This window comes from Lipophrys pholis (genome assembly GCF_963383615.2).
Source record: "Lipophrys pholis genome assembly, chromosome: 11".
Classification (NCBI taxonomy): domain Eukaryota; kingdom Metazoa; phylum Chordata; class Actinopteri; order Blenniiformes; family Blenniidae; genus Lipophrys; species Lipophrys pholis.
The window spans coordinates 1,190,441-1,215,095 of record NC_137631.1 but is presented as its reverse complement, the minus strand read 5'-3'; the positions used below and the strand labels follow the sequence as shown (position 1 = coordinate 1,215,095).

The window sequence follows — 24,655 nt, the reverse complement described above, 5'->3', positions numbered from 1 at the left end:
TGTGTACTTGTGTTACAAGTTGTGTTCTGTACTTGTGTCATATATCATGTACCTATGTTATATGTTGTGTATTGTGTGTTGTGTTGCGTATGGTTGTCGTACTTGTAGGGAGACTGGACGGTGACGCTGGACTCGGGGTCGAGCAGAAAGTGCTGCTGGGAAATGACGCCGCTGCTGGTATCTATGGTAACCACGGGGAAGCCCATCTGCAGCACCCAGGGCTTCATGATGTCATCAACCGAAGCAGGAAGTGGAAGCTGGTTCTCCTCCACCGCCTGGACGGAGAGAACAGTGGTTTCTACTCAGACCTCCATCTTGGTTCCAGGGTTCACAGTGGACAGAGGGAGGCGGGGCCAACGTCACGCCACGGCGTCTTACCGTCTGCAGGTGTCGCCACAGGTCGCTGCCGATCGTGTTGCTCTCGGCGAAGTGGTTCAGGTATCTCTGCAGGACAAACAATCACAGTCAACACGACCTCCGACCGACCGGCTCCCGCGCCGGACGCCACGCCAAGACGCACCTCCGAGGCCTCGACAACTCAGAATCTGGCTGTACTCAGATTACCTGCTGAAAGAGGTCACCTGACCTCAGCCACACAGGAAGTTACTCACGTTGAGTCCCTGGACGAAGACCGACTCGGACAGGAAGTCTGACAGCATCCTGAGGACGGCGGCGCCCTGACGACAAACACACACCTCTGTTTCATCAAGACGGCGAGTGACGGGGAGTGAAGGGGTGTGACGGCAATCACTAGCATGTTAGCCGTTAGCTCATGCTAACTAGCCTGTCAGGTAGCTACATCACTGTGAAACACTGAGCGTCTCCATGGCAACAATGCGGTGCCTCTCATCCACTTTGTAAGGGGATATTTTTTCATAGTTTTTGGGGATTCATTCAAAGACGGTTTGTCGTTAACGTCCCAAAATCTAATGGATCGGTTCTTGGATGATGACAAATCATCCCTGAAGATTTCATGTAATTCGGGTTAATAGTTTTTGAGTAAATTGGTAAAATACATACAGATCAGTCAATAATTGAGGCAGTAGAAAGTAACCAGCTGTGATTGATCAGATTGCTCAACAATGGCTGCTGACTGAGCGCCAGACGGCTCAGAACCCCCGGAGACAGACATGAACGTCTCTGGGAAGGGAGGAGAACACCGTCAATACTTTCTGGATCGTTCCCTTACGTTAAGGAACACGTACCGACGTGAACCCTTGAACGTATAAATGGAACCGCAGGCCGGACCAAAGCGATCTGCGTTCACACGATGTGTAAAGTACGGTAGAGCGCCAGTCTGAGAGCGTCCACCTTGCTGTACGAGATGACGTCGAACTGCTCGCTGATCTGATGTGGCAGAACAATGTCTTCTTCTCTGGAGGACAGAGGATGAGACGAGGTCAGGGCGTCCACTGCAAACACCCTCTGGACGTCGTCCAGGACGATCAAATCTTTCTGAAACGGACGAACAAACGCGTCACCGCGACGCCATTCGTGACAGGAAGTCCCGACGCCTTCCCTCTGTCTCTCACCAAGTTCCAGGCTGGCTCGGCGTGGTCGGCGCCGAGGTACGCCACATACGAAGCAAAGCCCTCGTTCAGCCACACCTCGTTCCACCACCGCAGCGTCACCAGGTTCCCGAACCACTGCAGCACAAGGTGGGAGGGGGGGCGGGGGGTGTCAGTGGGCGGCGCCGCCGGCCAACCGGCAATTCGGACACCCGACAGTCGGACCGCTCACCATGTGCGCCAGCTCGTGGGCGATGATGGTGACGGTGGTCTCCTTGTTCTGGTTGGAGGACGTCAGCGGGTCGTACAGGAGGTTGGTCTCTCGGTACGTCACCAGGCCCCAGTTCTCCATGGCGCCGAAGTAAAAGTCCGGCAGAGCGATTTGATCTGAGAGGAAACCAGAACAGGAAGTGGATCCAGGACCACAGGAAAACCTCCGTGTGACTCTCAGAACAGGAATCAATAAATAAATAAAACCAGAGTAATGTTGAAATACAGAACATTTTCTTACCGGACTTGCTCAGAGGATAGGAGATGTTGTAGTACCGCTGGAAGAAGTCCAGGATGGGTCCGGTCACGTTCAGAGCGTAGTCCCCCTGACCCTGGTCGATGAACTTCCTCCGAGCCCAAACTCGGATCTGAAGACACAACGTCACACTCTGAGAGCGAAACACGACCAGAGGCTCGCCATTTCACTTGAATCCGTTGCCGTGGAAACTAAATTCTATTTACGGACGTTCAAAACGCATCTGTTTTGATGCTGGTTAGTAAAGAAGTTCATTTTTACCCTCGCAAGGGAGCTGGGCCAAGAAGGGTTTGTTTTCAACTGTGTGTATTTATTTATTTATTTATTTATTATTTCATTGGTTTCTATGTATTTGATCAACTTTTTGCAAAAACTTCACGGATGATTTGTCATCATCAAGGACCAATCCATTAGATTTTAGGACGTTAACGATTGTTTCTGAATAAATCCACAAAAAACTGCTAAAGAAAACGTCCAATACAAAGTGGATGAGAGAGGTACCTCATGGAGGAGATCAAAGGAGATCAGTGTCTGTTGCCATGGAGACGCTCCCTGCTCAATGTTTCACAGTGATGTAGCTACTTGACAGGCTAGTTAGCATCGACATGAGCTAGTGGCTATCATGCTAGCGGTGCTAATTCTACAAACAAATGTGGCGTTGGCGAAAAACTGCGCTCTACCGAGTGTAGCTCTAGTTAATTCTATACATTTATCTATTTTGTTTATTTATGTGCATTTAATTTTTATTTCGGTTCAACTTTGAGAAAACGTCTCTTGTTTTCGGAAGCCTGGTTACTCGTTTCTCCCACAAGATCTGGCAACCCTGGTCACAGCCCAAATCCCGCGAGACGTTTTTAAAACAACGTTTTAGTTTCACAGCGACGATGTTTTCAAGTGAAGGCGCAAAACGTCCTGTTGAGTTCTGGGGAGTCTGTTCACGCGGCAGCGGAGAATGGCTCCGGTGCAACTTTATGGAAACGCTCCGTCTCCGTGGAAATGAGGGGAAAACGACACTTTCTAGAAACGTTCGTCTCCACGTTGCTTTTTTTCTGCCGTAATTCTTCAAAATGTCGTAATCATTCACTTCTGGATGTGTCGTTATTTTTCTTTGTATATTTGTTTATTTGTTTATTGGTCGTTCTGTTTGTGTTTGTGTCGGGGAAGCGCTGCTCAGGCTGGTTCTGGTTGTGTTGGAAGGTGTTTGGATCGGGGCGATAGTTCTACCTGTTATATAACATCAACGACGCCGTTGGACATTGTTTTCAAAATGTCTGTAAACGTCAAACTTTCTCAAAACGAAAACGCAGAAAGTCTCCGTTTTCACTTGAGACGTCGTGGTGGAGGCGGGGCCTCACCAGAGTGTCCCCGGGTTCTGCTCGCAGGTGTCCGTAGTCGGAGACGACGAGGGCCAGCAGGTAGCTGGACATCTTCTTCGTGCTCTCAAACGTGGTCCGGGTCACGTTTTCTCCTTTAACTGTGACGTTAACGACGTCTGAGGACCACAGACAGAAAAAGTGACCGAGAGTCGACATTCCTGACAAATGTGAACTAGCCGCTAATGCTAATCTGGCTAATGTAACGTCATAACAACATGTAGTAAAACCCAAAGGTCAGCATGAAGTGGTCCCCTAGTGGTCGTCACAAGAACAACACCAGCAGAAGAAACTATATTCAAGAGACAAGAGTTCACTTTCTTCTTCAAATAAAACAAAAATTACAAATAGAAATTGTAATTATCGGAGCTGAAAGTGCGATGTTTTCCTCCTGACGGCCTGAAGGGGGCTTCAGATCATAGTTAGTGTTTAAATTAGATTCTTCCGATGTTATTAGACAAACTGAGTTTGATATTAAAGCATGAATGTGGATTCGCAGGTTCCCCTCAAGGACGATTGATGATAGGTCTCCCTCTAGTGGTGGCAGTAATAATGACAGGAGCAATGTAGGCGGATGCAGATGAATGAGGAGGAAAAGGAGGTGGGGATTATTAGATTAGATTATTTCTCATGCAAAGACACTTTCTCATGTTGGATTCCTTGGTAATAAATCTTAGCTTCAGTGTTTCCGGAATAAACACAAATGTTGATTTTCTAATTCGCACCTGGATCACAGGCTTAGAGTCTTATTCCGTTTTGACATGTTTGAATCTAATCTCAATAATCTGAGAGGAATCAAAGCCTTAAATCCTGCAGTTTTCTCTGGCGGCCCAACAAGGGGTTTAGGAACCTCGTTCAAATATGACGAGGCTCATGGAAAGATATGATCCCATCATATGATATGAGGATTGGCTCAACGACACTATTGAAGTCATAAGGTCGGATTTGTGTCTCCCCCTAGTGGTGGTCGTGGTAATGACAGGAGCCCTGCAGGAAGCAGGAAACACAATAAGAAGATGAAGCAAAGTTTGTTTTTTTAATCAATAAATAAAGGAAAACATAGTGAAGGACTTTAAAAAGCGAAAGATAAAATGTTTCACAAAAACTTTTATAGTTAAAGTTTCATGTTGAACTTTTTGTGGGTTTTTTTTGTTGATTTTGTCAAACGTGAAAACGACCCAAAGTTTGTGTTCAGTTCACTAACATGTCACTATGGAAAACTGTAGATTTTATTATGTTAAAAACAATTAAAGCTGATTTTATTTTGGAAAAACTGTCCCTCCAGCGACGTATGGAAATAGGAAGTATTTTCTGAGTGAGGTGCTCCAGATGTGACCGGGTTGAAACTTAATGAAAGTTTTAACGCTGAAGCAGGAGGACTGACCGATCTCCAGGCCGTTGGACAGCGCCACGCTGCCCCGCGGGTGAATGAGAGTCACGTTGAAAACCGCTTTCATGGCCGGCTCATCAAAACAGGGGAACGCCTTCCTGGCGTGAGTCGGGTGCATCTGCGAGGCGGCGACGACCCTGCGGAGAGTCGGGCGGAGGTCACGGCGGGAAGCGGAAAGTCGGGCGGAGGTCACGGCGGGAAGCGGAGAGTCGGACGGAGGTCACGGCGGGAAGCGGAGAGTCGGACGGAGGTCACGGCGGGAAGCGGACAGTCGGACGGAGGTCACGGCGGGAAGCGGGAAGCGGACAGTCGGACGGAGGTCACGGCGGGAAGCGGAAAGTCGGGCGGAGGTCACGGCGGGAAGCGGAGAGTCGGACGGAGGTCACGGCGGGAAGCGGACAGTCGGACGGAGGTCACGGCGGGAAGCGGGAAGCGGACAGTCGGACGGAGGTCACGGCGGGAAGCGGGAAGCAGACAGTCGGACGGAGGTCACGGCGGGAAGCGGAGAGTCGGACGGAGGTCACGGCGGGAAGCGGACAGTCGGACGTCCTCGGAGGGGAAAACTCACTTCCTGACTCCGTCCTCTTCGTACTCGCTGCGGTAGAAACCCGCCAGGTCGTCGGCCAGCTCTCCGGTGAACTCGGCGTAGAGTTCGTACTTCCGTCCGGGAGTCAACGTCGCCCTCAGGTAGACGACTAAATACTGAGTCTGCACCTGCAGCCAGGAGGTCAGAATATCTGGAGCAGCGCCACCGTCTGGAGGAACAAGGTCAAAAGTATCTGGAACTCACTTCTCCCACACACACACATACAAACCACACTGGTTGGTTAATCTAAGAAATCATCTTCCTGTCTAGATAGAGCTGCTCAGGCTGGTTAATCTAAGAAATCATCTTCCTGTCTAGATAGAGCTGCTCAGGCTGGTTAATCTAAGAAATCATCTTCCTGTCTAGATAGAGCTGCTCAGGCTGGTTAATCTAAGAAATCATCTTCCTGTCTAGATAGAGCTGCTCAGGCTGGTTAATCATGAAATCATCTTCCTGTCTAGATAGAGCTGCTCAGGCTGGTTAATCTAAGAAATCATCTTCCTGTCTAGATAGAGCTGCTCAGGCTGGTTAATCTAGGAAATCATCTTCCTGTCTAGATAGAGCTGCTCAGGCTGGTTAATCTAAGAAATCATCTTCCTGTCTAGATAGAGCTGCTCAGGCTGGTTAATCTAAGAAATCATCTTCCTGTCTAGATAGAGCTGCTCAGGCTGGTTAATCTAATAACCGTTGTAAAGTATTTGGATCAGTGTGATAACTGCAAATAATATATGTAGCACAACAAAGGTATTGTATGTTCAGTGCTGAGTACTCCTTGAGTACTCCCTGACAGTTTGAAGTACTGTACCTGTGGCGGTGAGCCGGACGAGGTGGTCGTTGTTCAGCTTGGTGTAGTTGAGTTTGTTGGAGTGAATCAGGATCACGTCCGTTTCCATCAAGCAATCAAACCTCACCGCCGACTGACCTGAGGGTGAAGAGCAGCGAGTGAAGTATCACCGGCAGGACGAGGTTCCACACCCAGCTGACAGGTGAGTCGCTCACCTGTGAAGGTGTAGAGGTCGGAGGTCGGGTCGGGGCGCAGACGAGGCCACAGGGTGACGCTGTAGCTCTCAGGGACCAACGACGTCGGGAGACGATACCTGAGAGAACAGACGTGAACGATGACCTGTGTGTGTGTGTGTGTGTGTGTGTGTGTGTGTGTGTGTGTGTGTGTGTGTGTGTGTGTGTGTGTGTGTGTGTGTGTGTGTGTGTGTGTGTGTGGGTGTGTGTGTGTGTGTGTGGGTGTGTGTGTGTGTGTGTGTAGAGTGGACCGAGGTGTAATTAGGCTCTTTGGGTTGGTTGTAACGGTATAAGAAAATATGCATAAATAAGGGTCCTAGAATAGAACCTTGTGGTACGCCGCATATTAATTCAGCTTTATTAATTATTATTATTATTATTATTCATACACACAGACAGCCTGGTTTATCTGTATGACGGTTACAAGCTATAAATATATACTAGAAACACCTACATATTACACATTAAAGGTTCTCAGAATAGATCCCTGTGGGACGCCACATATTAAAATGCAATAACGGGCATGATTACTATTTTAACTAGAGCTACACTCGGTAGAGCGCTTCTCGTCGCCAACGCCACATTTGTTTGTGGAACCGAGTTAGCATCACTAGCATGATAGCCGTTAGTGTGTGACGCCCACTAGCGGCCCGACATGAGAGCAGCGCCGTCGCCGTGTCGACTGGGAACTTTTCTTAAAAGAAAAACGGGGCGTTTTTACTCCGAACGCTGTCGTGGCGACGCGGCGAAAAAACTGCAAACAAAACTCCACAAAAAGACAACAAACAACTATAAAACTAGAGCTCGACGCTGATCTCCTTTGATCTGGCTTTGATCCTTTGATGATGACAAATCATCGCTGGAGATTTTATTTCAATTCGGATCCATCGTTTAATCCAAAAGATGGTAAAATACAAACAAACACATGAACAAACAAGCAAACAGATCAATAAATAAACAAACAAACAATTAAATAAATAAATAAATAAATAATTAATTAATTAAATAAACAAACAAATAGATAAATAATTAAATAAATAAATAAATAAAACCCCACGTAAATAAACAAACACATAAATAAATAAATAAATAAATAAATAAATAAATAAATAAATAAATAAATAAATAAATAAATAAATAAATAATATCTTCTCGCCCAACTTTCGTTGGCGAAGGTAAAGACAAACGCGTAGCGTCGAGAACGACTCTTTAGGTATTGTTTATTTGTTTCTTAGCAGACCTTCGACCCTGAAGATAACGCCGACGTTCCTGTCCTACCTGTCCCAGAGGGCGGTGACATCATCGCCTCCACCTGTCAGGGCAACAGTCCACAACGTGACGATGGTTGCCACGGAAACCACGGCCAAGACCACACAGAGGACGCACATCGTGCTGACTTTGCAGCATTTCCCCATCCTGGCGGCGTCCGGCGGCGTGGTGACGACCGGCTGAGAGACCGAGTCTGGATGGAAAGAAGGAAGGAAGGAGTGGAGGAGTGGAGGAGTGGAGGAGTGGAAGCTGCGAGTCAATCGGAGGAAAAACAGAAGTGAGAGTGAGAGTTTAGTGGAAGCGTGGATTTGTCCCACCGTCACCGCCGCCAATAAATGGGTTGTTTATGAGGACGGCCTGGTGGGAACAGCTGATAAGGATCTGCACGGCGCTGATAAATGATCTGACAGGCTGTCAACCAAGCAGCCATAAAGGACCTGATGCCAACAGTTTATTGTTCCCGTGTCCTTCACAGGGTCAAAGGTCAACGCTCCTCTTCTCACCCGCCGCTCTCACACAGACGCTCGTCTGTTTCCAACCGACATGAAGAGACGATGAGTCATGAAGCAGAATCCCCCCGGGGGGAGAAGAAACCTTCAACACGTCATGAATAAATATAATAAATAATAAATATATTACACAAAGAAAAATAAAGTTTCTATCTGGAATAAAAATACATTTATAAAATGTTTTGTTAAATATTTATTTCCATTGTTCAGGATTTCGCTCCAGTTGAAGTTCCTGGGATTTTGAGTTTGTTGAAAGTTTGTCGAGTAGAAAACAGATTGTTTGTATGAATGAAAAGTTTAGTTACTAACCTTTATTTAGTTACTTATTTATTGTTACTCAGCTGTGGTAGTGTTAGCATTAGCTGTTAGCATGACGCAGCTCAGTTTGATTCACCCAGTCAGTTCAGAGGATGCTCTATAATCTGATGTTAGAGGAGGAAGATGCTCTATAATCTGATGCTAGAGGAGGATGCTCTATAATCTGATGTTAGGGAGGGGAGGGTGCTCTATAATCTGATGTTAGAGGAGGAGGAGGATGCTCTATAGTCTGATGATAGAGGAGGAGGATGCTCTATAATCTGATGTTAGAGGAGGAAGATGCTCTCTAATCTGGATGTTGACGGGGAAGATGCTCTATAATCTGGATGTGAGAAGAGGACGGTGCTCTATGATGTGGATGTTAGATGAGGAACATGCTCTATAATCTGGATGTTAGAGGGGGAAGATGCTCTCTAATCTGATGTTAGAGGAGGAAGATGCTTTATAATCTGGGTGTTAGAGGAAGATGCTCTATAATCTGGATATTTGTGTCGGGAGATGCTCTATAATCTGATGCTAGGGGAGGAGGGTGCTCTATAATCTGGGGTGGGGGAGGAAGATGCTTTATAATCTGGATGCTAGAGAAGGGAGATGCTCTATAATCTGGATGTTGACGGAGGAAGATGCTCTATAATCTGGATTGAGAGGATGGTGCTCTATGATCTGGATGTTAGATGAGGAAGATGCTCTATAATTGGATGTTAGAGGAGGAAGAGGCTCTATAATCTGGATGTTAGGGGAGGAGGATGCTCTATAATGTGGATGTTTGGACGGTGATGCTCAATAATCCGATGTTAGAGGAGGAAGACGCTCTGGCAGAGCAGCGGGTTTGCTTAGCACTGTCATTGTCTTAAAGTGTTTAAACACTGAAATGTTTTTGCAAAATAAAACAACAGTGACGTTGGACTTTCACACAAAAACAACACAACAGTAGATCAGTAAGAAATACTTTATTCTCCTCAGATCCTCAAACTTCTGCCAATTTAAACCAAAAGCACAACTTTAATTTAAAAGTTTCTCATAACGACTCTGGATCCGTTTGACGAGCTTCAGTTTGATCTTAGGACACGTTCGTTAGCGTCTGAATGGATCCTAATGTCAGGACAATATTAAATACACACAATAGAAATAAAGAAATCTACAGATAAAATATACATGAAGCGATTTATCAGAATCCTGAAATTTCATTCAAACTGATTCAAACGTACAAAAATAAGCCGTAGTTGGACTTTTCTTTAACTTGAAGTTTCATAACATGTCATTTTTTAATGCTTTTATCAAACGTTATAAATATCATGAAATATTGTAGATTTTATTCTTTCAAACTGAGAACATCTTAAGCTCCTCTAGATAATGGATCACAACCGATCGGAACGTTGAACAATATGGAAACAGGATGTAAAAGGGAAACAGTTTAACGGGTCTACGAGGGGGGGGGCAGGGGGGGGGGGCGCTGGTGGGGGGGGCGGTGGCCTTTTCAAACCACTCCAAGACGCTGTTCTTGTTCTCAGAGATCCACTTGATGTTCCCCATCGATCTCTCGATCGACTGATCAATGGCCAACGTCCCGGAGCCGAAACCAACTTCACCATTATCCAGCTTGAACTGCTTCAACTGCAGAGACCAGAAACAACCAGGTCAGCTCTATAATCTGATGTTAGAGGAGGAAGATGCTCTATAATCTGATGTTAGAGGAGGAAGGTGCTCTATAATCTGATGTTAGAGGAGGGCGATGCTCTATAATCTGATGTTAGAGGAAGACGATGCTCTATAATCTGATGTTAGAGGAAGACGATGCTCTATAATCTGATGTTAGAGGAGGGTGATGCTCTATAATCTGATGTTAGAAGAGGACGATGCTCTATAATCTGATGTTAGAGGAAGACGATGCTCTATAGTCTGATGTTAGAGGAGGGTGATGCTCTATAATATGATGTTAGACGAGGAAGATGCTCTATAATCTGGATGTTAGAGGAAGGTGCTCTATAATCTGATGTTAGATGAGGAATGCGCTCTATAATCTGATGTTAGAGGAGAAAGATACTCTATAATCTGGATGTTAGAGGATGGAGATGCTCTATAATCTGTTGTTACATAAGTAAGATGCTCTATAATCTGATGTTAGAAGAGGGGGATGCTCTATAATCTTATGTTAGAGGAGGGAGATGCTCTATAATCTGATGTTGGTCAATAACACGTCAGATAATCTGAGAGCTAACTCTGTGATACTCATGTCCAGCTGATGTGTCACTGGTAAACAGAGTTCAGTGACGTTGTGAAGGAGCTGCTCTACACTGGAGACAACAGGTCTGGATGACACTATTGACAGAGCAACAGTCTTTATCGTTGTTTAACAGTTTTTATGCTCAACAAACGTAACAAGTAACGATGAAACAACATTTAGCATCTGGCTAATACACATGCTAAAGCTAATGGTGGGATTAGCGAGAAGCAGAGACAGACGGCGGCTCTGCAGCTTCCAGCTGTCGACACCGAGGACGAAGGTAAGTGAGACTCCAGTAACTATAACTGAGTTACTCATGTAAAACAAGTAATCGCTGGGTAAATTCGATGGCGGTAGAAATCTGACCTGCTGAAGCTCGAACTCGGTAGAAAAGCGCTCGCTGACGCCGTTAATTAGGTTGGAGAAGGAGAACGATCCACCGCCGTACCTGTGGGCGGAAACAAAGACAGCATCAGCACAAAGTCCTGTGAAAGCACCGTTAGCCGGCGCTGTCGGCCGCTGCCGCCGTTAGCCGGCGCTGTCGGCCGCCGCCGTTAGCCGGCGCCCTGAACTCACTCGGTGAAGATGTAGGACCAGCGGGCCCTGACGAAGTCCCAGGCCAGGCTCTGACCCACCACGTTGCTGGCGATGTAGACGATGGTGGAGGTGGCGTCTTGCTTGCGGATCATGTTCACGTCCAGCGTGTACTCCAGGTACCTGAGGGGGCGGAGCAGAGTGAGCAGGTGGCGGTCGGAGTCCCGCGGCGGTTGGCCGGAGCGACCGAGGCTCACCTGTTGAGTAGCCACGGCTCCTTGGTGCAGGACAGCGCGTAGCGAAGTTTGTCCGCTTCACTCGCTATCGCGGCGGCTTTAAACTGTTTCCAGGCAAAGTCCCACTCGACGGCGCCACCTGCTGCGATGGCGTTGCAGTACACGGTGGAGCGCAGGTTGGGCTCGATGCTGCGGGACGACAACACACCCGTTTCCAGGTTCTGTTTAATGTAGTTCTACAGACCTCCAGCTTCCTCTAGTGACTCGTGGTTGAAAAATCAAAAGGACACTGAGGACGAGTTCACATCCTGTTTGATCCAGAAACATCAAGCATCAGTCCAGGGGGAGGATGAGAGGAAGAGTGCAAAGCATTCTGGGTAGTAGTGAGGAAGAAGTAGAGAAGAAGTAGAGGAGAAGAAGTAGTGAGGAAGAAGAAGTAGAGGAGAAGAAGTAGAGGAGAAGAAGTAGAGGAGAAGAAGTAGAGAAGTAGTGAGGAAGAAGAAGTAGAGAAGTAGTGAGGAAGAAGAAGTAGAGGAGAAGAAGTAGAGGAGAAGAAGTAGAGAAGTAGTGAGGAAGAAGAAGTAGAGAAGTAGTGAGGAAGAAGAAGTAGAGAAGTAGTGAGGAAGAAGAAGTAGAGGAGAAGAAGTAGAGGAGAAGAAGTAGAGGAGAAGAAGTAGAGAAGTAGTGAGGAAGAAGAAGTAGAGGAGAAGAAGTAGAGGAGAAGAAGTAGAGAAGTAGTGAGGAAGAAGAAGTAGAGGAGAAGAAGTAGAGGAGAAGAAGTAGAGAAGAAGAAGTAGAGGAGAAGAAGTAGTGAGGAAGAAGTATAGAAGTAGTGAGGAAGAAGTAGAGGAGAAGAAGTAGAGGAGAAGAAGTAGAGAAGTAGTGAGGAAGAAGAAGTAGAGGAGAAGAAGTAGAGGAGAAGAAGTAGAGAAGAAGAAGTAGAGGAGAAGAAGTAGTGAGGAAGAAGAAGTAGAGGAGAAGAAGTAGAGGAGAAGAAGTAGAGAAGAAGAAGTAGAGGAGAAGAAGTAGTGAGGAAGAAGAAGTAGAGGAGAAGAAGTGAACCAAATCTTGGGCTATGATATGAAACTCAGACCCGGTCCAGGACCAGAGGACTCAAACGGAGCGCCCCCCCTTACCTGTTTGTGCTCGTGTTCATCCACTTTTGGAACAAGTCGGTGGCGAGGGTTTGGCAGTCCCTCAGCCCCGTCCTGCAGGCCAGGCTGAAGGCGTTGACCTGGGTGTACCTGGACAGGGGAGGACCAGTATTTACAGGATTTCCGAGCTCTGGATGGACGATGTGCCAAGGTGTCGGTGTGTACTCACTGGTCCTGATGTCCCGCAGGAACCTTTTGAAAGTTGTCAGTGGTGTCCATGAAGTGTTTGAACAGTGGGCTGACCTGACCCTGCAGGTATTTCTGAGGACGAATGACATGAAACATGAGTGCCAGGCCGGTGAGGTGGTTCCCCGGTGTCCCTGGTGTCCCTGGCAGGACGGTGGAAGAGTACCTGCATCGGGCCGTAGACCTCCGTACGGTCGAACATGAGGTAGAAGAAGTCCAGGTTGTTGATGGCCGACTGCCACGGCATGTACTCCCTCTCGCTTATCAGGTACTGGGTGGTGCTGAGGGCTCGGACGGTGGGGATGATCTTCGCTCTGTGGCGACGAGAGACAAACAGGAAGTCCGGCATTTCTGCAGTCGTCAGGAGAAACGGTCACGACCTGTTTGTGTTGTAGACCGACGAGATTTCACCTCTTGGTTCTATTGATTTTACGTCTGTTGATGTTGGATTCTAAAACCTCGGGGGCAGTTTTGTGTCTTTGAGGCTTTTTTAAGTCGATTTTCCCTTCATCAGGTTCGCCAACCGAAGTTGGGCCAGAAGGTTCTGCTTCCATCGGCGTTTATCTAGTCATTGATTCATTAGTTTATATGTATGTATTTTACCAAGTTTTCACGAAAACTACAAACTCGAGTTACATGAAATCTTCAGGGATGATTTCTCACCATCGAGGACAAACAGATTAGATTTTAACGACTAAATGTTTCAGAATAAATCCCCAAAAAAACTTCCAACAAATATCCCAGACCAAGCGGATGAGAGAGGTACCTCATGGAGGAGATCAGTGTCTGTTGCCATGGAGACGCTCCCTGCTCAGTGATTCACAGTGATGTAGCCAACTGACCTAACTAGTTAGCATCGATATAAGCTAACGGCTAACATGCTAGTGACGCTAACTCGGTTTTTCAAACAAACGTGGCGTTGGTCTGCACTCTACCGAGCGTAGCTCTAGTTTTATAGTTGCTTGTGGGGGTTTTTGTCGAGTTTTGCTCGCTGAGGTTTTTTCCGGCTCCGTATACACGACAGGGTTTCGAGTGAAAACGCCTCGTTTTTCATTTTTAGAAAAGTTTCCCGTTTACACGTCAACGTTCTGAAAACGATGCCCGTCCACAGCAACAGTGTAGCTCTCATGTTGGGCCACTAGTGGGCGCTGGTGGTTCTTAATGAAACCAAACAGATTCGTGTGTAGAAAATAACACCGTGTAAACTTTAACAATGGCAGAACATGGACCTTTGTATGGACTGATAAACTATTTACCACGGTCTAGATAGAGAGAGAGAGAGCGAGGGAGGGATGAATGGATAGATAGATAGAAGGATGGAGGGAGGGAGGGAGGGAGGGATGGATGGATGGAGAGAGAGAGAGAGGGAGGGATGGATGGATGGAGAGAGAGAGAGAGAGAGAGAGAGAGAGAGAGAGAGGGAGGGAGGGATGGATGGAGAGAGAGAGAGAGGGAGGGAGGGATGGATGGATGGAGAGAGAGAGAGAGAGAGAGAGGGAGGGATGGATGGAGAGAGAGAGAGAGAGCGAGGGAGGGAGTGATGGATGGAGAGAGAGAGAGAGAGAGAGAGAGAGGGAGGGAGGGAGGGAGGGATGGATGGAGAGAGAGAGAGAGAGAGAGGGAGGGAGGGATGGATGGATGGATGGAGAGAGAGGGAGGGAGGGAGGGCTGGATGGATGGATGGATGGATGGAGAGAGAGAGAGAGGGAGGGAGGGAGGGATGGATGGATGGATGGAGAGAGAGGGAGGGAGGGAGGGCTGGATGGATGGATGGATGGATAGATAGATATATAGATAGATAGATAATCTTGAGGGAAATTGAAGAATTGTGGTGTAAACAGACACCAAAATGCAAGTTTTCACTTGAAGTCGTTGCCGTGGAAACTTTGTCTCTCTGTTTTGTCCGTCTCCAGTCCGTTTGGGTTCTGGTTCCTGTCTCGTGACCCCTCCCCCTCCCAGCGTGATGAAGCATCTTTAGCTCTGAAGCTAACCGCAACAGCGGAGATGAATGTCTGGACTCACCTGGCCAGGTTGAAGGCGTCGTCCACCAACTGAGCTCTGTTGATTGAACCAATGTGCTTTAAAAAGGAAAACACACACACACACACACACACACACACACACACACACACACACACACACACACACACACACACACACACACACACACACACACACACACACACACACACACACACACACAAACACACACACACACACACACACACACACACACACACACACACACACGCGGTGGTTTAATAAACATGAAACCAGTAGATAATAACATGTTACTATATGTATAATGTTTACCGAGTGACTGGTGTTCAGGATGTTCAGCAGGCGGTCCCAGTTCTCTTCGTTGTAGTTGACCCGGTAGTATCCCACCACGTTCAGGTTCACCAGTACCGGGTCGGCAGTCTTCATCGCGTCAACCGTTTCTGTAGACGAACCAGAAGCTCCTGTGATTCTGACATAACTTTAGATTCATCCTGTCTTCTTGTGTCAAACACGTATGTAAAGTCTGCATACGAAGTTTCTCACATCCTGAAATGCTGCTCGTGTGTTTTTAATAGCAAATTAAATCAGCAGCATCAGACAAAAACGGGGTTTCAAACACGTAGTATTTTTCTTCTTTCACCAAGGGTAAAGAACGTTCCATCGTGGTGTTTGTGTTGTGAACCACGATGTTTATGTGAGTATTGAGTAAAGAATCTCTAAATATGTTTTTTTTATTTATTATAACTTGTTCACCTGTTTTGGAGGTTAACCACTGGGGCGGCTGTGTGACTCCAGCCTTCATCCATTTCATGGGAACGATCCAGGTGTAGCTGCAGCAGAGACACTCAGTTCAACATGGTCCGTCACATCAGTGTGTGTGTGTGTGTGTGTGTGTGTGTGTGTGTACATACTTAAACTCGGACTCGGTGGTGACTTCAGAGTCGGGGTTGAGCAAGAAGTGCTGCTGGGACACGGTGCCGGTCGTGGTGTTGACAGTGACCACGGGGAATCCCATCTGCAGCACCCAGGTGTTCATGATGTTGGTGACGGTGTCGGGGAGGACGACGTCGCTGGATCCTACGGCCTGCGGACAAACACACACACAAACAAACACGGTCACACAAACCCACCAGACCGTCTCCATCTATTCAGTCCACACGGAGCCTTCCTGTCTGTCGTGATCAGAACCTGTTTTCTGTGTTTTGTGTTTCTGGTCACTTTTGTTCTGTTGAGCGGCGCCGTGGTCTTTGTGTGTCACAGAGTAGTCGTGTTGTGTCTCTTTGTCTTCATTTTGTGTCTCTGAGGTCCTCTTGTGTGTGTTACTCATCATTTGTGTCTCTGAGATTTTTTTTTATTGGCTTATATGCATTTTAGCAACTTTTCATAAAAACTACCGACCCAAATTACATGAACTCTCCAGGGATGATTTGTCATCATTGAGGACCAATCCGGTAGATTTTGGGACGTTAACGACTAATCGTTTCCAATTAAATCCCCCAAAAAACTGTGAAAAAATGTCCCGTACAAAGCAGATGAGAGAGGCACCTCATAGAGATCAAAGGAGATCAAAGGAGACGCTTCCTGCTCAGTGTTTCAAACAGTGATGTAGCTACCTGAGCTAACGGCGCTAGCGACGCTAACTCAGTTCCACAAACAAGTGGCGTTGGGAAAGTCCTGCACTCTACCAAGTGTAGCTCTAGGTTTGTCATGTTCTTTTGTGTCTCGTTATTGTTCCCGTCATCTTGTTTCACAGTTTATTAGCGGTTTGTCTCTCACCATTTAGTTTTTGTTTATTTTGTTTGTCTTTGTGGTCATGTCGTGTGTTTGTTGTGTGTTCCAGATGAAGGTGTGAGCCTCACGCTCAGATTGGAGGAGGTGCCCTCATACCTGTTGCAGATGTTTCCACAGGTCGGTGTAGACGGCGTTCCCGTACTTAAACTCTTCCAGATACGTCTGCAGAGCGAAGATCAGACATGTGAAGGTTTCTCACCAAGACGGATCAGCAGAATAAAACCCAGACTCTTCCACACCAGAATGTTTGTATCAACCACAGCTTCTCACCTGCAAACCCTTAGTGAAGACCGGTTCCGTCAAGAAGTCAGACAGCATCCTGAGGACTGACGCCCCCTGTGGACAGACAGACACATTACAGTCATGTTCAAAGATTTTTAAAAATGTTTTAAAGTTCTCCTGTCCTCATGTTCATCTCCTCCTCCTGTTCCTCATGTTCATCTCCTCCTCCTGTTCCTCCTGTTCTCCTCCTGTTCCTCATGTTCATCTCCTCCTCCTGTTCCTCCTGTCCTCCTCCTCCTCCTCATGTTCATCTCCTCCTTCTGTTCCTCCTGTTCTCCTCCTCCTCCTCCTCCTGTTCCTCATGTTCATCTCCTCCTCCTGTTCCTCCTGTTCCTCCTGTCCTCCTCCTCCTCCTCCTCCTCATGTTCATCTCCTCCTTCTGTTCCTCCTGTTCTCCTCCTCCTCCTCCTGTTCTCCTCCTCCTCCTGTTCTCCTCCTCCTCCTGTTCTCCTCCTCCTCCTGGTCTGGTTGGTCCAGAAACCTTCAGTATTCTAAGTTTCTAGCTCCTCCTTTGATTTTCCTCATTTGAATATTGGATCATAGGAGCTGCATTCAGAATCTGCTGTGTCTGTGTGAGCTGGACTGGCTCCGCCCACACATGCCCATCTTGGGAAGAGGAGGAAGTACTTCCTCTCGTGGTGCCATGTGCCAGAGCAGAGCTGCCTAATTGTGGGAGGAGTCAAAGGGAGGGCCTACCTTGATTGGGATTGGCTAAATCCCCGATGACACTATATAGGGTTTGATTTCTGATTGGCTGCTTGGAGCAACACACTTTTTAAAAGCTGAAACAAGCCAGGGACAGAGAGGACAGACTGTCTTCACTTCTGGGACGTCATTATTCTTACTATTAACAATTAGAACGTGAATATTGCATGATATGACTGGCTCAACGTGGAAACGTTGAGCCAGTCACGCATGCCATGTAAACGCAGAACTTCTCTGAATCGACGTTTTCACGTCTTGTAAAGGAAGCGTGAACGTTTCCAGGCGTGTGTCTACCTGCTCTCTGAAGCTCACCTCAACACACTGAAGATCCACCTGGACATTTCAGCTCACTGTAAAGAGGCAGACTTTTTAATCTGTGGACATTTTGCCTTTGTTCAGTCATTTGATAACTGTGTCGCGTGTCTTTGCTTCCTGAGTGCCGACAGTCATGTTGTGTCGTTCAGTGACTCTGGAGCTCTTTCTGGGTTTAACGTTCTGACTTTTAGTGGTTTTGTGTTTCTCTTCACGGCGTTTTACTGTTTTTATTGCCTCTTTCCATCTGCGGTCATTAGTCAGTGTGTATTTGTGAACATGTGAAGATGTGAACCGCCTGTTTTCTCTTGCGCTTTGCACTCTCACCTTGCTGTAGGAGATGGCGTCAAACAGCTCGCTGATCTGCGCCGGTTTCTGGATGGCGTCTTCTCTAGAGGACAGAGGATGAGACGACGCCAGAGCGTCGACGGCGAAGACGCGGTGGACGTCGTTCAGCACGATGAGGTCTTTCTGCGGAGAGACAAAGACACTCAGACCACCGTGGATCCCCTGAACGCATCACCGAGTTCCCCAGCAGAGGAGTAGAAGTTACTGTTTCCTTCTGGAGTATTAAACCAGTTACATCAGATTAAAGTCCTTTGTTGGAAACACAGCTGTGATTGTGATGTTAGCATTAGCATTAGCATTAGCTGTGTCAATCTAGTGAATGATTCACCCACTGAGATCAACTGAAGTGACATCATTTAGAGGAGGAAGATGCTCTATAATCTGGATGTTCGGGGGGAAGATGCTCTATAATCTGGATGTTAGGGGAGGAAGATGCCCTATAATCTGGATGTTAGAGGGGAAGATGCTCTATAATCTGGATGTTAGGGGAGGAAGATGCCCTATAATCTGGATGTTAGAGGGGAAGATGCTCTATAATCTGGATGTTGGAGGAGGAAAATGCTCTATAATCTGGATGTTAGGGGAGGAAGATGCCCTATAATCTGGACGTTAGAGGGGAAGATGCTCTAAAATATGGATGTTAGAGGGGAAGATGCTCTATAATCTGGATGTTTGAGGGGGATATGCTCTATAATCTGGATGTTAGAGGAGGGAGATGCTCTATAATCTGGATGTTAGAGGAGGGAGATGCTCTATAATCTGGATTTGATCTGAAGTTACACCACTTAGAGCAGAGGTGTCCTACCCCGGTCCTGGAGGACCGCTGTCCTGCATGTTTTAGTTCCTCCCTGCTTCAGTTTACCTGAATCTCATGATGATGTCATCACCAAGGTCGTGAAAAAGCCCAATAACGAGCTCTTCATTGCAATCAGGTGTGTTGCAACTGGGAGGAGCTAAACCCTGCAGGACGCCGGCCCTCCAGGACCGAGTTTGGACACCCGACTTAGTGGGAGGAAACTGGTCCAGAGCGACAGCTGTTATAATCCGGTATAATCTGGTGGTGAGCAGAAACCCACCAGGCCCCAGTCGGGTTCAGCGTTGTCGGCTCCCAGATATTCCACGTAGGAAGCGAAGCCTTCGTTCAGCCACAAGTCGTTCCACCATCGGAGCGTCACCAGGTTACCGAACCACTGCAGAGGTCACAACGTAACGTCAACAACAACAACAACAACAACAACAACAACAACAACAACAACAACAACAACAAACAGAAGACATAAACTTGTCCTAACGTCAACACTCACCATGTGCGCCAGCTCGTGAGCGATGATGGTGGCGATCCTCTCCTTGTTGGAGTTGGATGAGAAGGCGGGGTCGTAGAGCAGCGCCGTCTCTCTGTAGGTGATCAGGCCCCAGTTCTCCATGGCGCCGGCGTTAAAGTCCGGCAGAGCGATCTGATCTGGATCCACACACAAGTCACACAACGTTTACTGCACATACTGCAAATACTGCAAATACTCCAGTACAAGAGTGAATGCTTGGTGGGATAAAACCCATGCATTTTTATTAGAACTGTTATATAACCTAAATATTTCATTTTTTATGTGTGGATGCTGGGAGGGGAAGTTTAAAATCGCCGTTGCTTAAAGAAGCTCTTAGTAAAAAAAAAACAACGGCTGAAACACAGACTGAGAAACAAAGACGGTACACAGCGTGTTAATAATTGAACTGTTAGTGATTCGATGTGAGGAATCAAAGATAAAGAAAAACAACAAGCCTCCTGTGAGGGACAGTGTGCAGGTAAGTGAGTCTCTATGGCTCCCAGCGACTCGTTATCAGACGCTTCAGTCCATAAAAGCACAGATTGCAGAGCAGAACCATAAAATGAGGACGTGACCCCAACAAACACCAAGTGATGACGGCTGAGGTTCAACCCCTCCCTTCTTCCAGACTTCTCTGAGAACTCGCTTCCACCGGACGGTTTTTACACTCAGATTTTCTTCATTGTGATTTTGGTTTTAAAACATTTTGTGACTCTGCTTTTTAAAACTTTCCTATGAATCCGTTTTCCAGCTTCATACGAACAGTTTGTGTTTAAGAATAAGTTCAACCTGTTTCTGAACCAGAGGTGCTGATTCCTGTTGGAGGTCCTGGAACCCCGCCTGCTGATGCTCGTCGCTTTCATGAAGACATTGAGCATTAAAAATGCTCAATGTCTTCTTCTGTTTTTGGTGTATTTCTGTGTCAGAGTTACAGCGCCACCTATAGGCCTGGCATGAGGACTACATCGTCTCTGAGTGGTGTTCGTGGTGGTGTGCAGATGGGGAGAACACAGATGATTTGGTTGGTGAGGAGCTTAATGCTGAAGGATTTCTGGCTGTCGGGGTCGTCGAAGCCTTCACGCTGCTCACGACTGTACCACACGAATTTAAATAATTCCTCTTGCAGACTGTACGGGCTGAATCTGTGTGACTCGATGTGATTACACAAGATAAAATGAAATAAGTGTTCAAACAAGCAGATAAAGTTCAGTTTTTCACTGAATTCTACTGATAAACTCAGAAACAGGATAAACTGTCCACAATGAACTAAAAGTACGGGATGAGGTTGGAAGTGGGACTCACCGGATTTGGGCAGAGGGTAGCTGGAGTTGTAATACGTCTCAAAGAAGTTCAGGATGGGTCCAGTCTTGTTCAGGGCGTAGGCTCCCTGACCGGCGTCAATCGCCGGCTTGCGGGCGAAAATCCTGATCTGAAAACACAAAAGCAGGCGATGAGCCTGGTCCGGCTCAGGTGGCCCCGAGGTCCGGCTCAGGTGGCACACCGAGGTCCGGCTCAGGTGGCACACCGAGGTCCGGCTCAGGTGGCACCGAGGTCCGGCTCAGGTGGCACACCGAGGTCCGGCTCAGGTGGCACCGAGGTCCGGCTCAGGTGGCACACCGAGGTCCGGCTCAGGTGGCACCAAGGTCCGGCTCAGGTGGCACACCGAGGTCCGGCTCAGGTGGCCCCGAGGTCCGGCTCCTGATCTCCCCTCGCTGGACAAGTCACTGACTTCCTGAATCCACCTGCACTTCCTGTCAGAAGCAAACTGATCTTTCATTTACCGCAACGTCGTTGATGGTGTTCTCGATGAAGGTGAAGTCGCTGACGATGAAGGCCAGCAGGTACGTGGACATCTTCTCTGTCCGCTCGAAAACCGTCCTCTGCACACGAACACCCTCCACTTCCAGTTCAGTTTTTCCTGGAGAAGAAGAAAAGCAACGCCTCAGAGAAAGCTTCAGCTTTAATGGTCGGCGTTTGACCTGCGGACTGAGCCGAGCTCAGAACCTGAGGGGGCGACCCCGATCCAGGGTCTCTGAGGTGGGACTGACCCAGCTCTTTGCCGTTGGACAGAGCCGTCGTTTCCAGGTCGTGGATCAGGATGATGTTGAAGTAGGCCTTCATGGCCGGCTCGTCGAAGCAGGGAAACGCCTTCCTGGCGTCTGTCGGCTGCATCTGCGTGGTGGCGACGACCCTGAGGAGCAACGGACCGTCAGAGAGGCGACGACAAAGAGGCAACGTCACTCAACGACGGCTGAGAAGATCTGGCTGAGAGCCAACTAGTCTGAGGGGTGGCGGGGCGAGGTAGGGACGTGGCCAACAGTGTGAGAGGTTTGACCTTTTTAAATGTAATGAAGCCGATGATGTAGTAACTAGAGATGCACCGATACCGGCATCGGGTCTGAAGGAATTACAAACAATATGCTGACTCAGCTGCAAAGCTACTCCAAGTTAGACCAACAGAAAACAGCAGTGGAGTCATGTGAGATGAGAGGAACCGTAACTACTCCAGGTAAACAACACACACCGTCTAGTTTCGGTTGGTAACAGCAACAAATCGACCAATTGCAGGAGAGACCAACCCATCGTCGGGGGCGAGGAGAAAACTGTCCATGTCGGAAAGTTCAACACACTTTGGGTTTGGTTATTGATGCCTAATAAATGGTCCAACGTCTCGCTGTATTGAGACTTTTTTACACGACAAAGTTCTGGATCAAAGGACCGGGAGGAACCTGGAGGAACCGGGAGGAACCAGGAGGCCAAAGGCTGGTGTCATACAGAATTCTGACCCCTCATATGAAACTTTACCTTTTGCTCATAAGAATATTCTAATGTAGATATTTAATAGAAGTATTACTTGTTACATGTCATAAGCCACTGCCTCTGTGTGTTATTTAATCTTTCCTTTCATATATACAATTTCAAAATTAAGGCACGACTAAATCCCATCACATGCAGATAAATTAAGTCTGTGTACAAAATAGAAATGTTTTAATTAATTCCTAAAATTTAATTTCAAGACTGAACAATGCTAAAGGTGTATTACTGAGATTACACATGTGAGAGGTACATTTTTATTATTCATATGCTTTTATTATTTTCTATAACTAAATAGGAGACGCAGCTCACGTTTCCATGCTATAGAATTTTGACCAAAGCTTATTTAACGTTATATCGTCCATCTCATCATGTAAGGTGTTGAGACGTAGGTCACTCTTCAATGGGTCACTCCTCCATGAGGCGGGTCAGAATTCTACAGTAGAAAAGTGACCCGCGGTTCACTTTTCTATTCTGACACCGGGTCCCAACAGGTCCGATACTGCTTGGAGTACTCGTACTTGTAAAACCTTTTCATGTATAAATCACAGACGTTTCAGACCTTTTCAGTAGCTGTCAGGTGTTTCTTCAGCAGTATTATTGTTCACTTACTTCTTCACTCCGTCCTGAAAGTACTCGCTCCGGTAGAAGCCCCCCAGGTCGTCGGCCAGCTCTCCCCTGAACACGGTGCTCAGGCGGTACACGGCGCCTTTGGTTAGTGTCCCATCCAGATGCAGGATGAGGTACTGGGTCTCGGTCTGGAGCCCTGAGGAGCTGATGGCCGGAGCTTTGTCTGCACCGGACACGACGGTCAGCATGGCCTTTTGGCCATTCGCCATGTCGGTGTAGTTCAGCTTGTTGGAGTGGATGAGGATGAAGTTGGTCTCCTCCAGGCATTCAAACTCCACAAAGGATTCACCTGAAATGATGAGTTATATCTGTGCCGGTCAATGTTCAGGAAACATCATTTCAGACCAAACAAAGCAGATTCAGTCACCTCGGATGGGAATTTGTGTCGTTGCTTACTGAGAGATTTATTGTGAAATAACTGAACAGATAGCTGGAAAACTTATGCTGAATATATTATAATCACAAGGGACTACCATTGAGATATTTTAGAATTTTAAACCCGAGATCAAAGCATCGAATTCCAGAACCGAGCCCGTCCATTGGGAGTAGGTTGAGTCTTGCTCAGGGACACGTCGAGATGCGACATGAAATTGAGAATTGAACCTGCAACCTCCAAGTTGCAGATAGAGACTGGTCTGTATGGAGTATTATGACCACTGAAGAAGAAAAAAAAACCTCATGCGCTTCAGAAACAGTTGAAAATCAAAGTCGAGATTCTTGTTTTTTCAGAAGCAAAAATAAAGTTTTTTGTTTGGTTTGTTTTTTTACAAAGTAGAAACGTCCGTCCATCGACATTCCAGCGAATGTGACTGCTTCTACAAAAGTCATCGCAGGCGGTTTAATGAAGTGGTGAAACGATGCTTCAGAACAGGCTTCAGCTCATAAACAGTCGGTTATCGTCAGTATTCGGACTTTAAAGTGTATAATCGTTAAACAAGGAAATCCTGTGTAAACTCAGATGTCCATAATCATTAAACAACAATTTCACAAAGGTCTGTCGCCGTGTGAGTGCTAAATGCACTGGACACAGTCCTCACCGGTGAAGATGTACAGCTTGGTGGCGGGGTCCGGGGTCAGCCGGGGCCACAGGGTCAGGTTGTAGTAGTGGGGCATCAGGCTCTTGGGCAGCCGGTACTGGTCCCAGGGTTTGTCTGAGGGGGTCGGGCTGGTGACGGGGGGCTTGGTGGTGGTGGTGGTGGTGCTCCCTCCGTTTGTCTGGCCATTTTTGTCCTTCTCCTGCGCGTAAACCACCGACAGGGCGATGATGGTGGCCACGGCCGCCACGGCCACCAGTATGCCCACGACGGCCAGCAGCTTGCTGACGTAGAAGCCTTTCCCCATGGCGCCGCTCTCTGCGTGTGGCTGGAAGGGATGCGGCGCTGCAGCGGAGGCTGTATATGAAGCCACCGGTGGTGTCGCTCCTCCCGCTCACTGCTACACATTAACTTTAAGGAGTCTCAGAGCGAACACAAAAACTCTTTCCAAAACAGCATCTCTGCTTCAAACCTGCTTCTTTTATCAGACCAACTTTTTAAAAAAACTTGAATGCTGTTAGGTTACTTTGTAACTGAGTTGTATTCTATTTAAAACGTCTTTTGTAAAGTGTTCATTTCGTTACGA

General features: G+C 47.3%; 2 protein-coding genes across 2 annotated transcripts in view; both read right to left on the bottom strand.

The window, feature by feature from the left end:
* The window catches only part of LOC308116998 (aminopeptidase N-like), a 12,416-nt gene extending 4,405 nt beyond the window's left edge, over nt 1-8,011 (bottom strand). The window contains exons 1-13 of the mRNA XM_080475578.1: nt 7,679-8,011; nt 6,383-6,480; nt 6,189-6,305; nt 5,366-5,552; nt 4,792-4,934; nt 3,390-3,526; nt 2,020-2,146; nt 1,741-1,895; nt 1,533-1,646; nt 1,312-1,455; nt 612-677; nt 379-444; nt 103-275 (exon numbers count right to left, since the gene is read on the bottom strand). Of these exons, the coding sequence (XP_080331704.1) occupies nt 103-275; nt 379-444; nt 612-677; nt 1,312-1,455; nt 1,533-1,646; nt 1,741-1,895; nt 2,020-2,146; nt 3,390-3,526; nt 4,792-4,934; nt 5,366-5,552; nt 6,189-6,305; nt 6,383-6,480; nt 7,679-7,815 (1,664 nt within the window). The 5' untranslated portion in view covers nt 7,816-8,011. The remainder of the gene's footprint in view (nt 1-102; nt 276-378; nt 445-611; nt 678-1,311; nt 1,456-1,532; nt 1,647-1,740; nt 1,896-2,019; nt 2,147-3,389; nt 3,527-4,791; nt 4,935-5,365; nt 5,553-6,188; nt 6,306-6,382; nt 6,481-7,678) is intronic.
* A 1,417-nt stretch (nt 8,012-9,428) lies between these two features.
* Nucleotides 9,429-24,402, bottom strand: LOC308116997 (aminopeptidase Ey-like). The gene is made up of 21 exons (XM_080475577.1): nt 24,073-24,402; nt 23,018-23,324; nt 21,640-21,782; nt 21,373-21,509; nt 20,894-21,020; nt 19,574-19,728; nt 19,346-19,459; nt 18,249-18,392; nt 16,893-16,958; nt 16,719-16,784; nt 15,743-15,915; nt 15,585-15,661; nt 15,144-15,271; nt 14,853-14,908; nt 12,997-13,144; nt 12,814-12,905; nt 12,627-12,734; nt 11,512-11,679; nt 11,297-11,437; nt 11,087-11,168; nt 9,429-10,110 (listed from the first exon to the last, which is right to left on the bottom strand). The coding sequence occupies exons 1-21, from the start codon at nt 24,374-24,376 to the stop codon at nt 9,817-9,819; spliced, it is 3,030 nt and encodes a 1,009-aa protein (XP_080331703.1). The 5' UTR covers nt 24,377-24,402; the 3' UTR covers nt 9,429-9,816.
* Nucleotides 24,403-24,655: the final 253 nt, after the last annotated feature.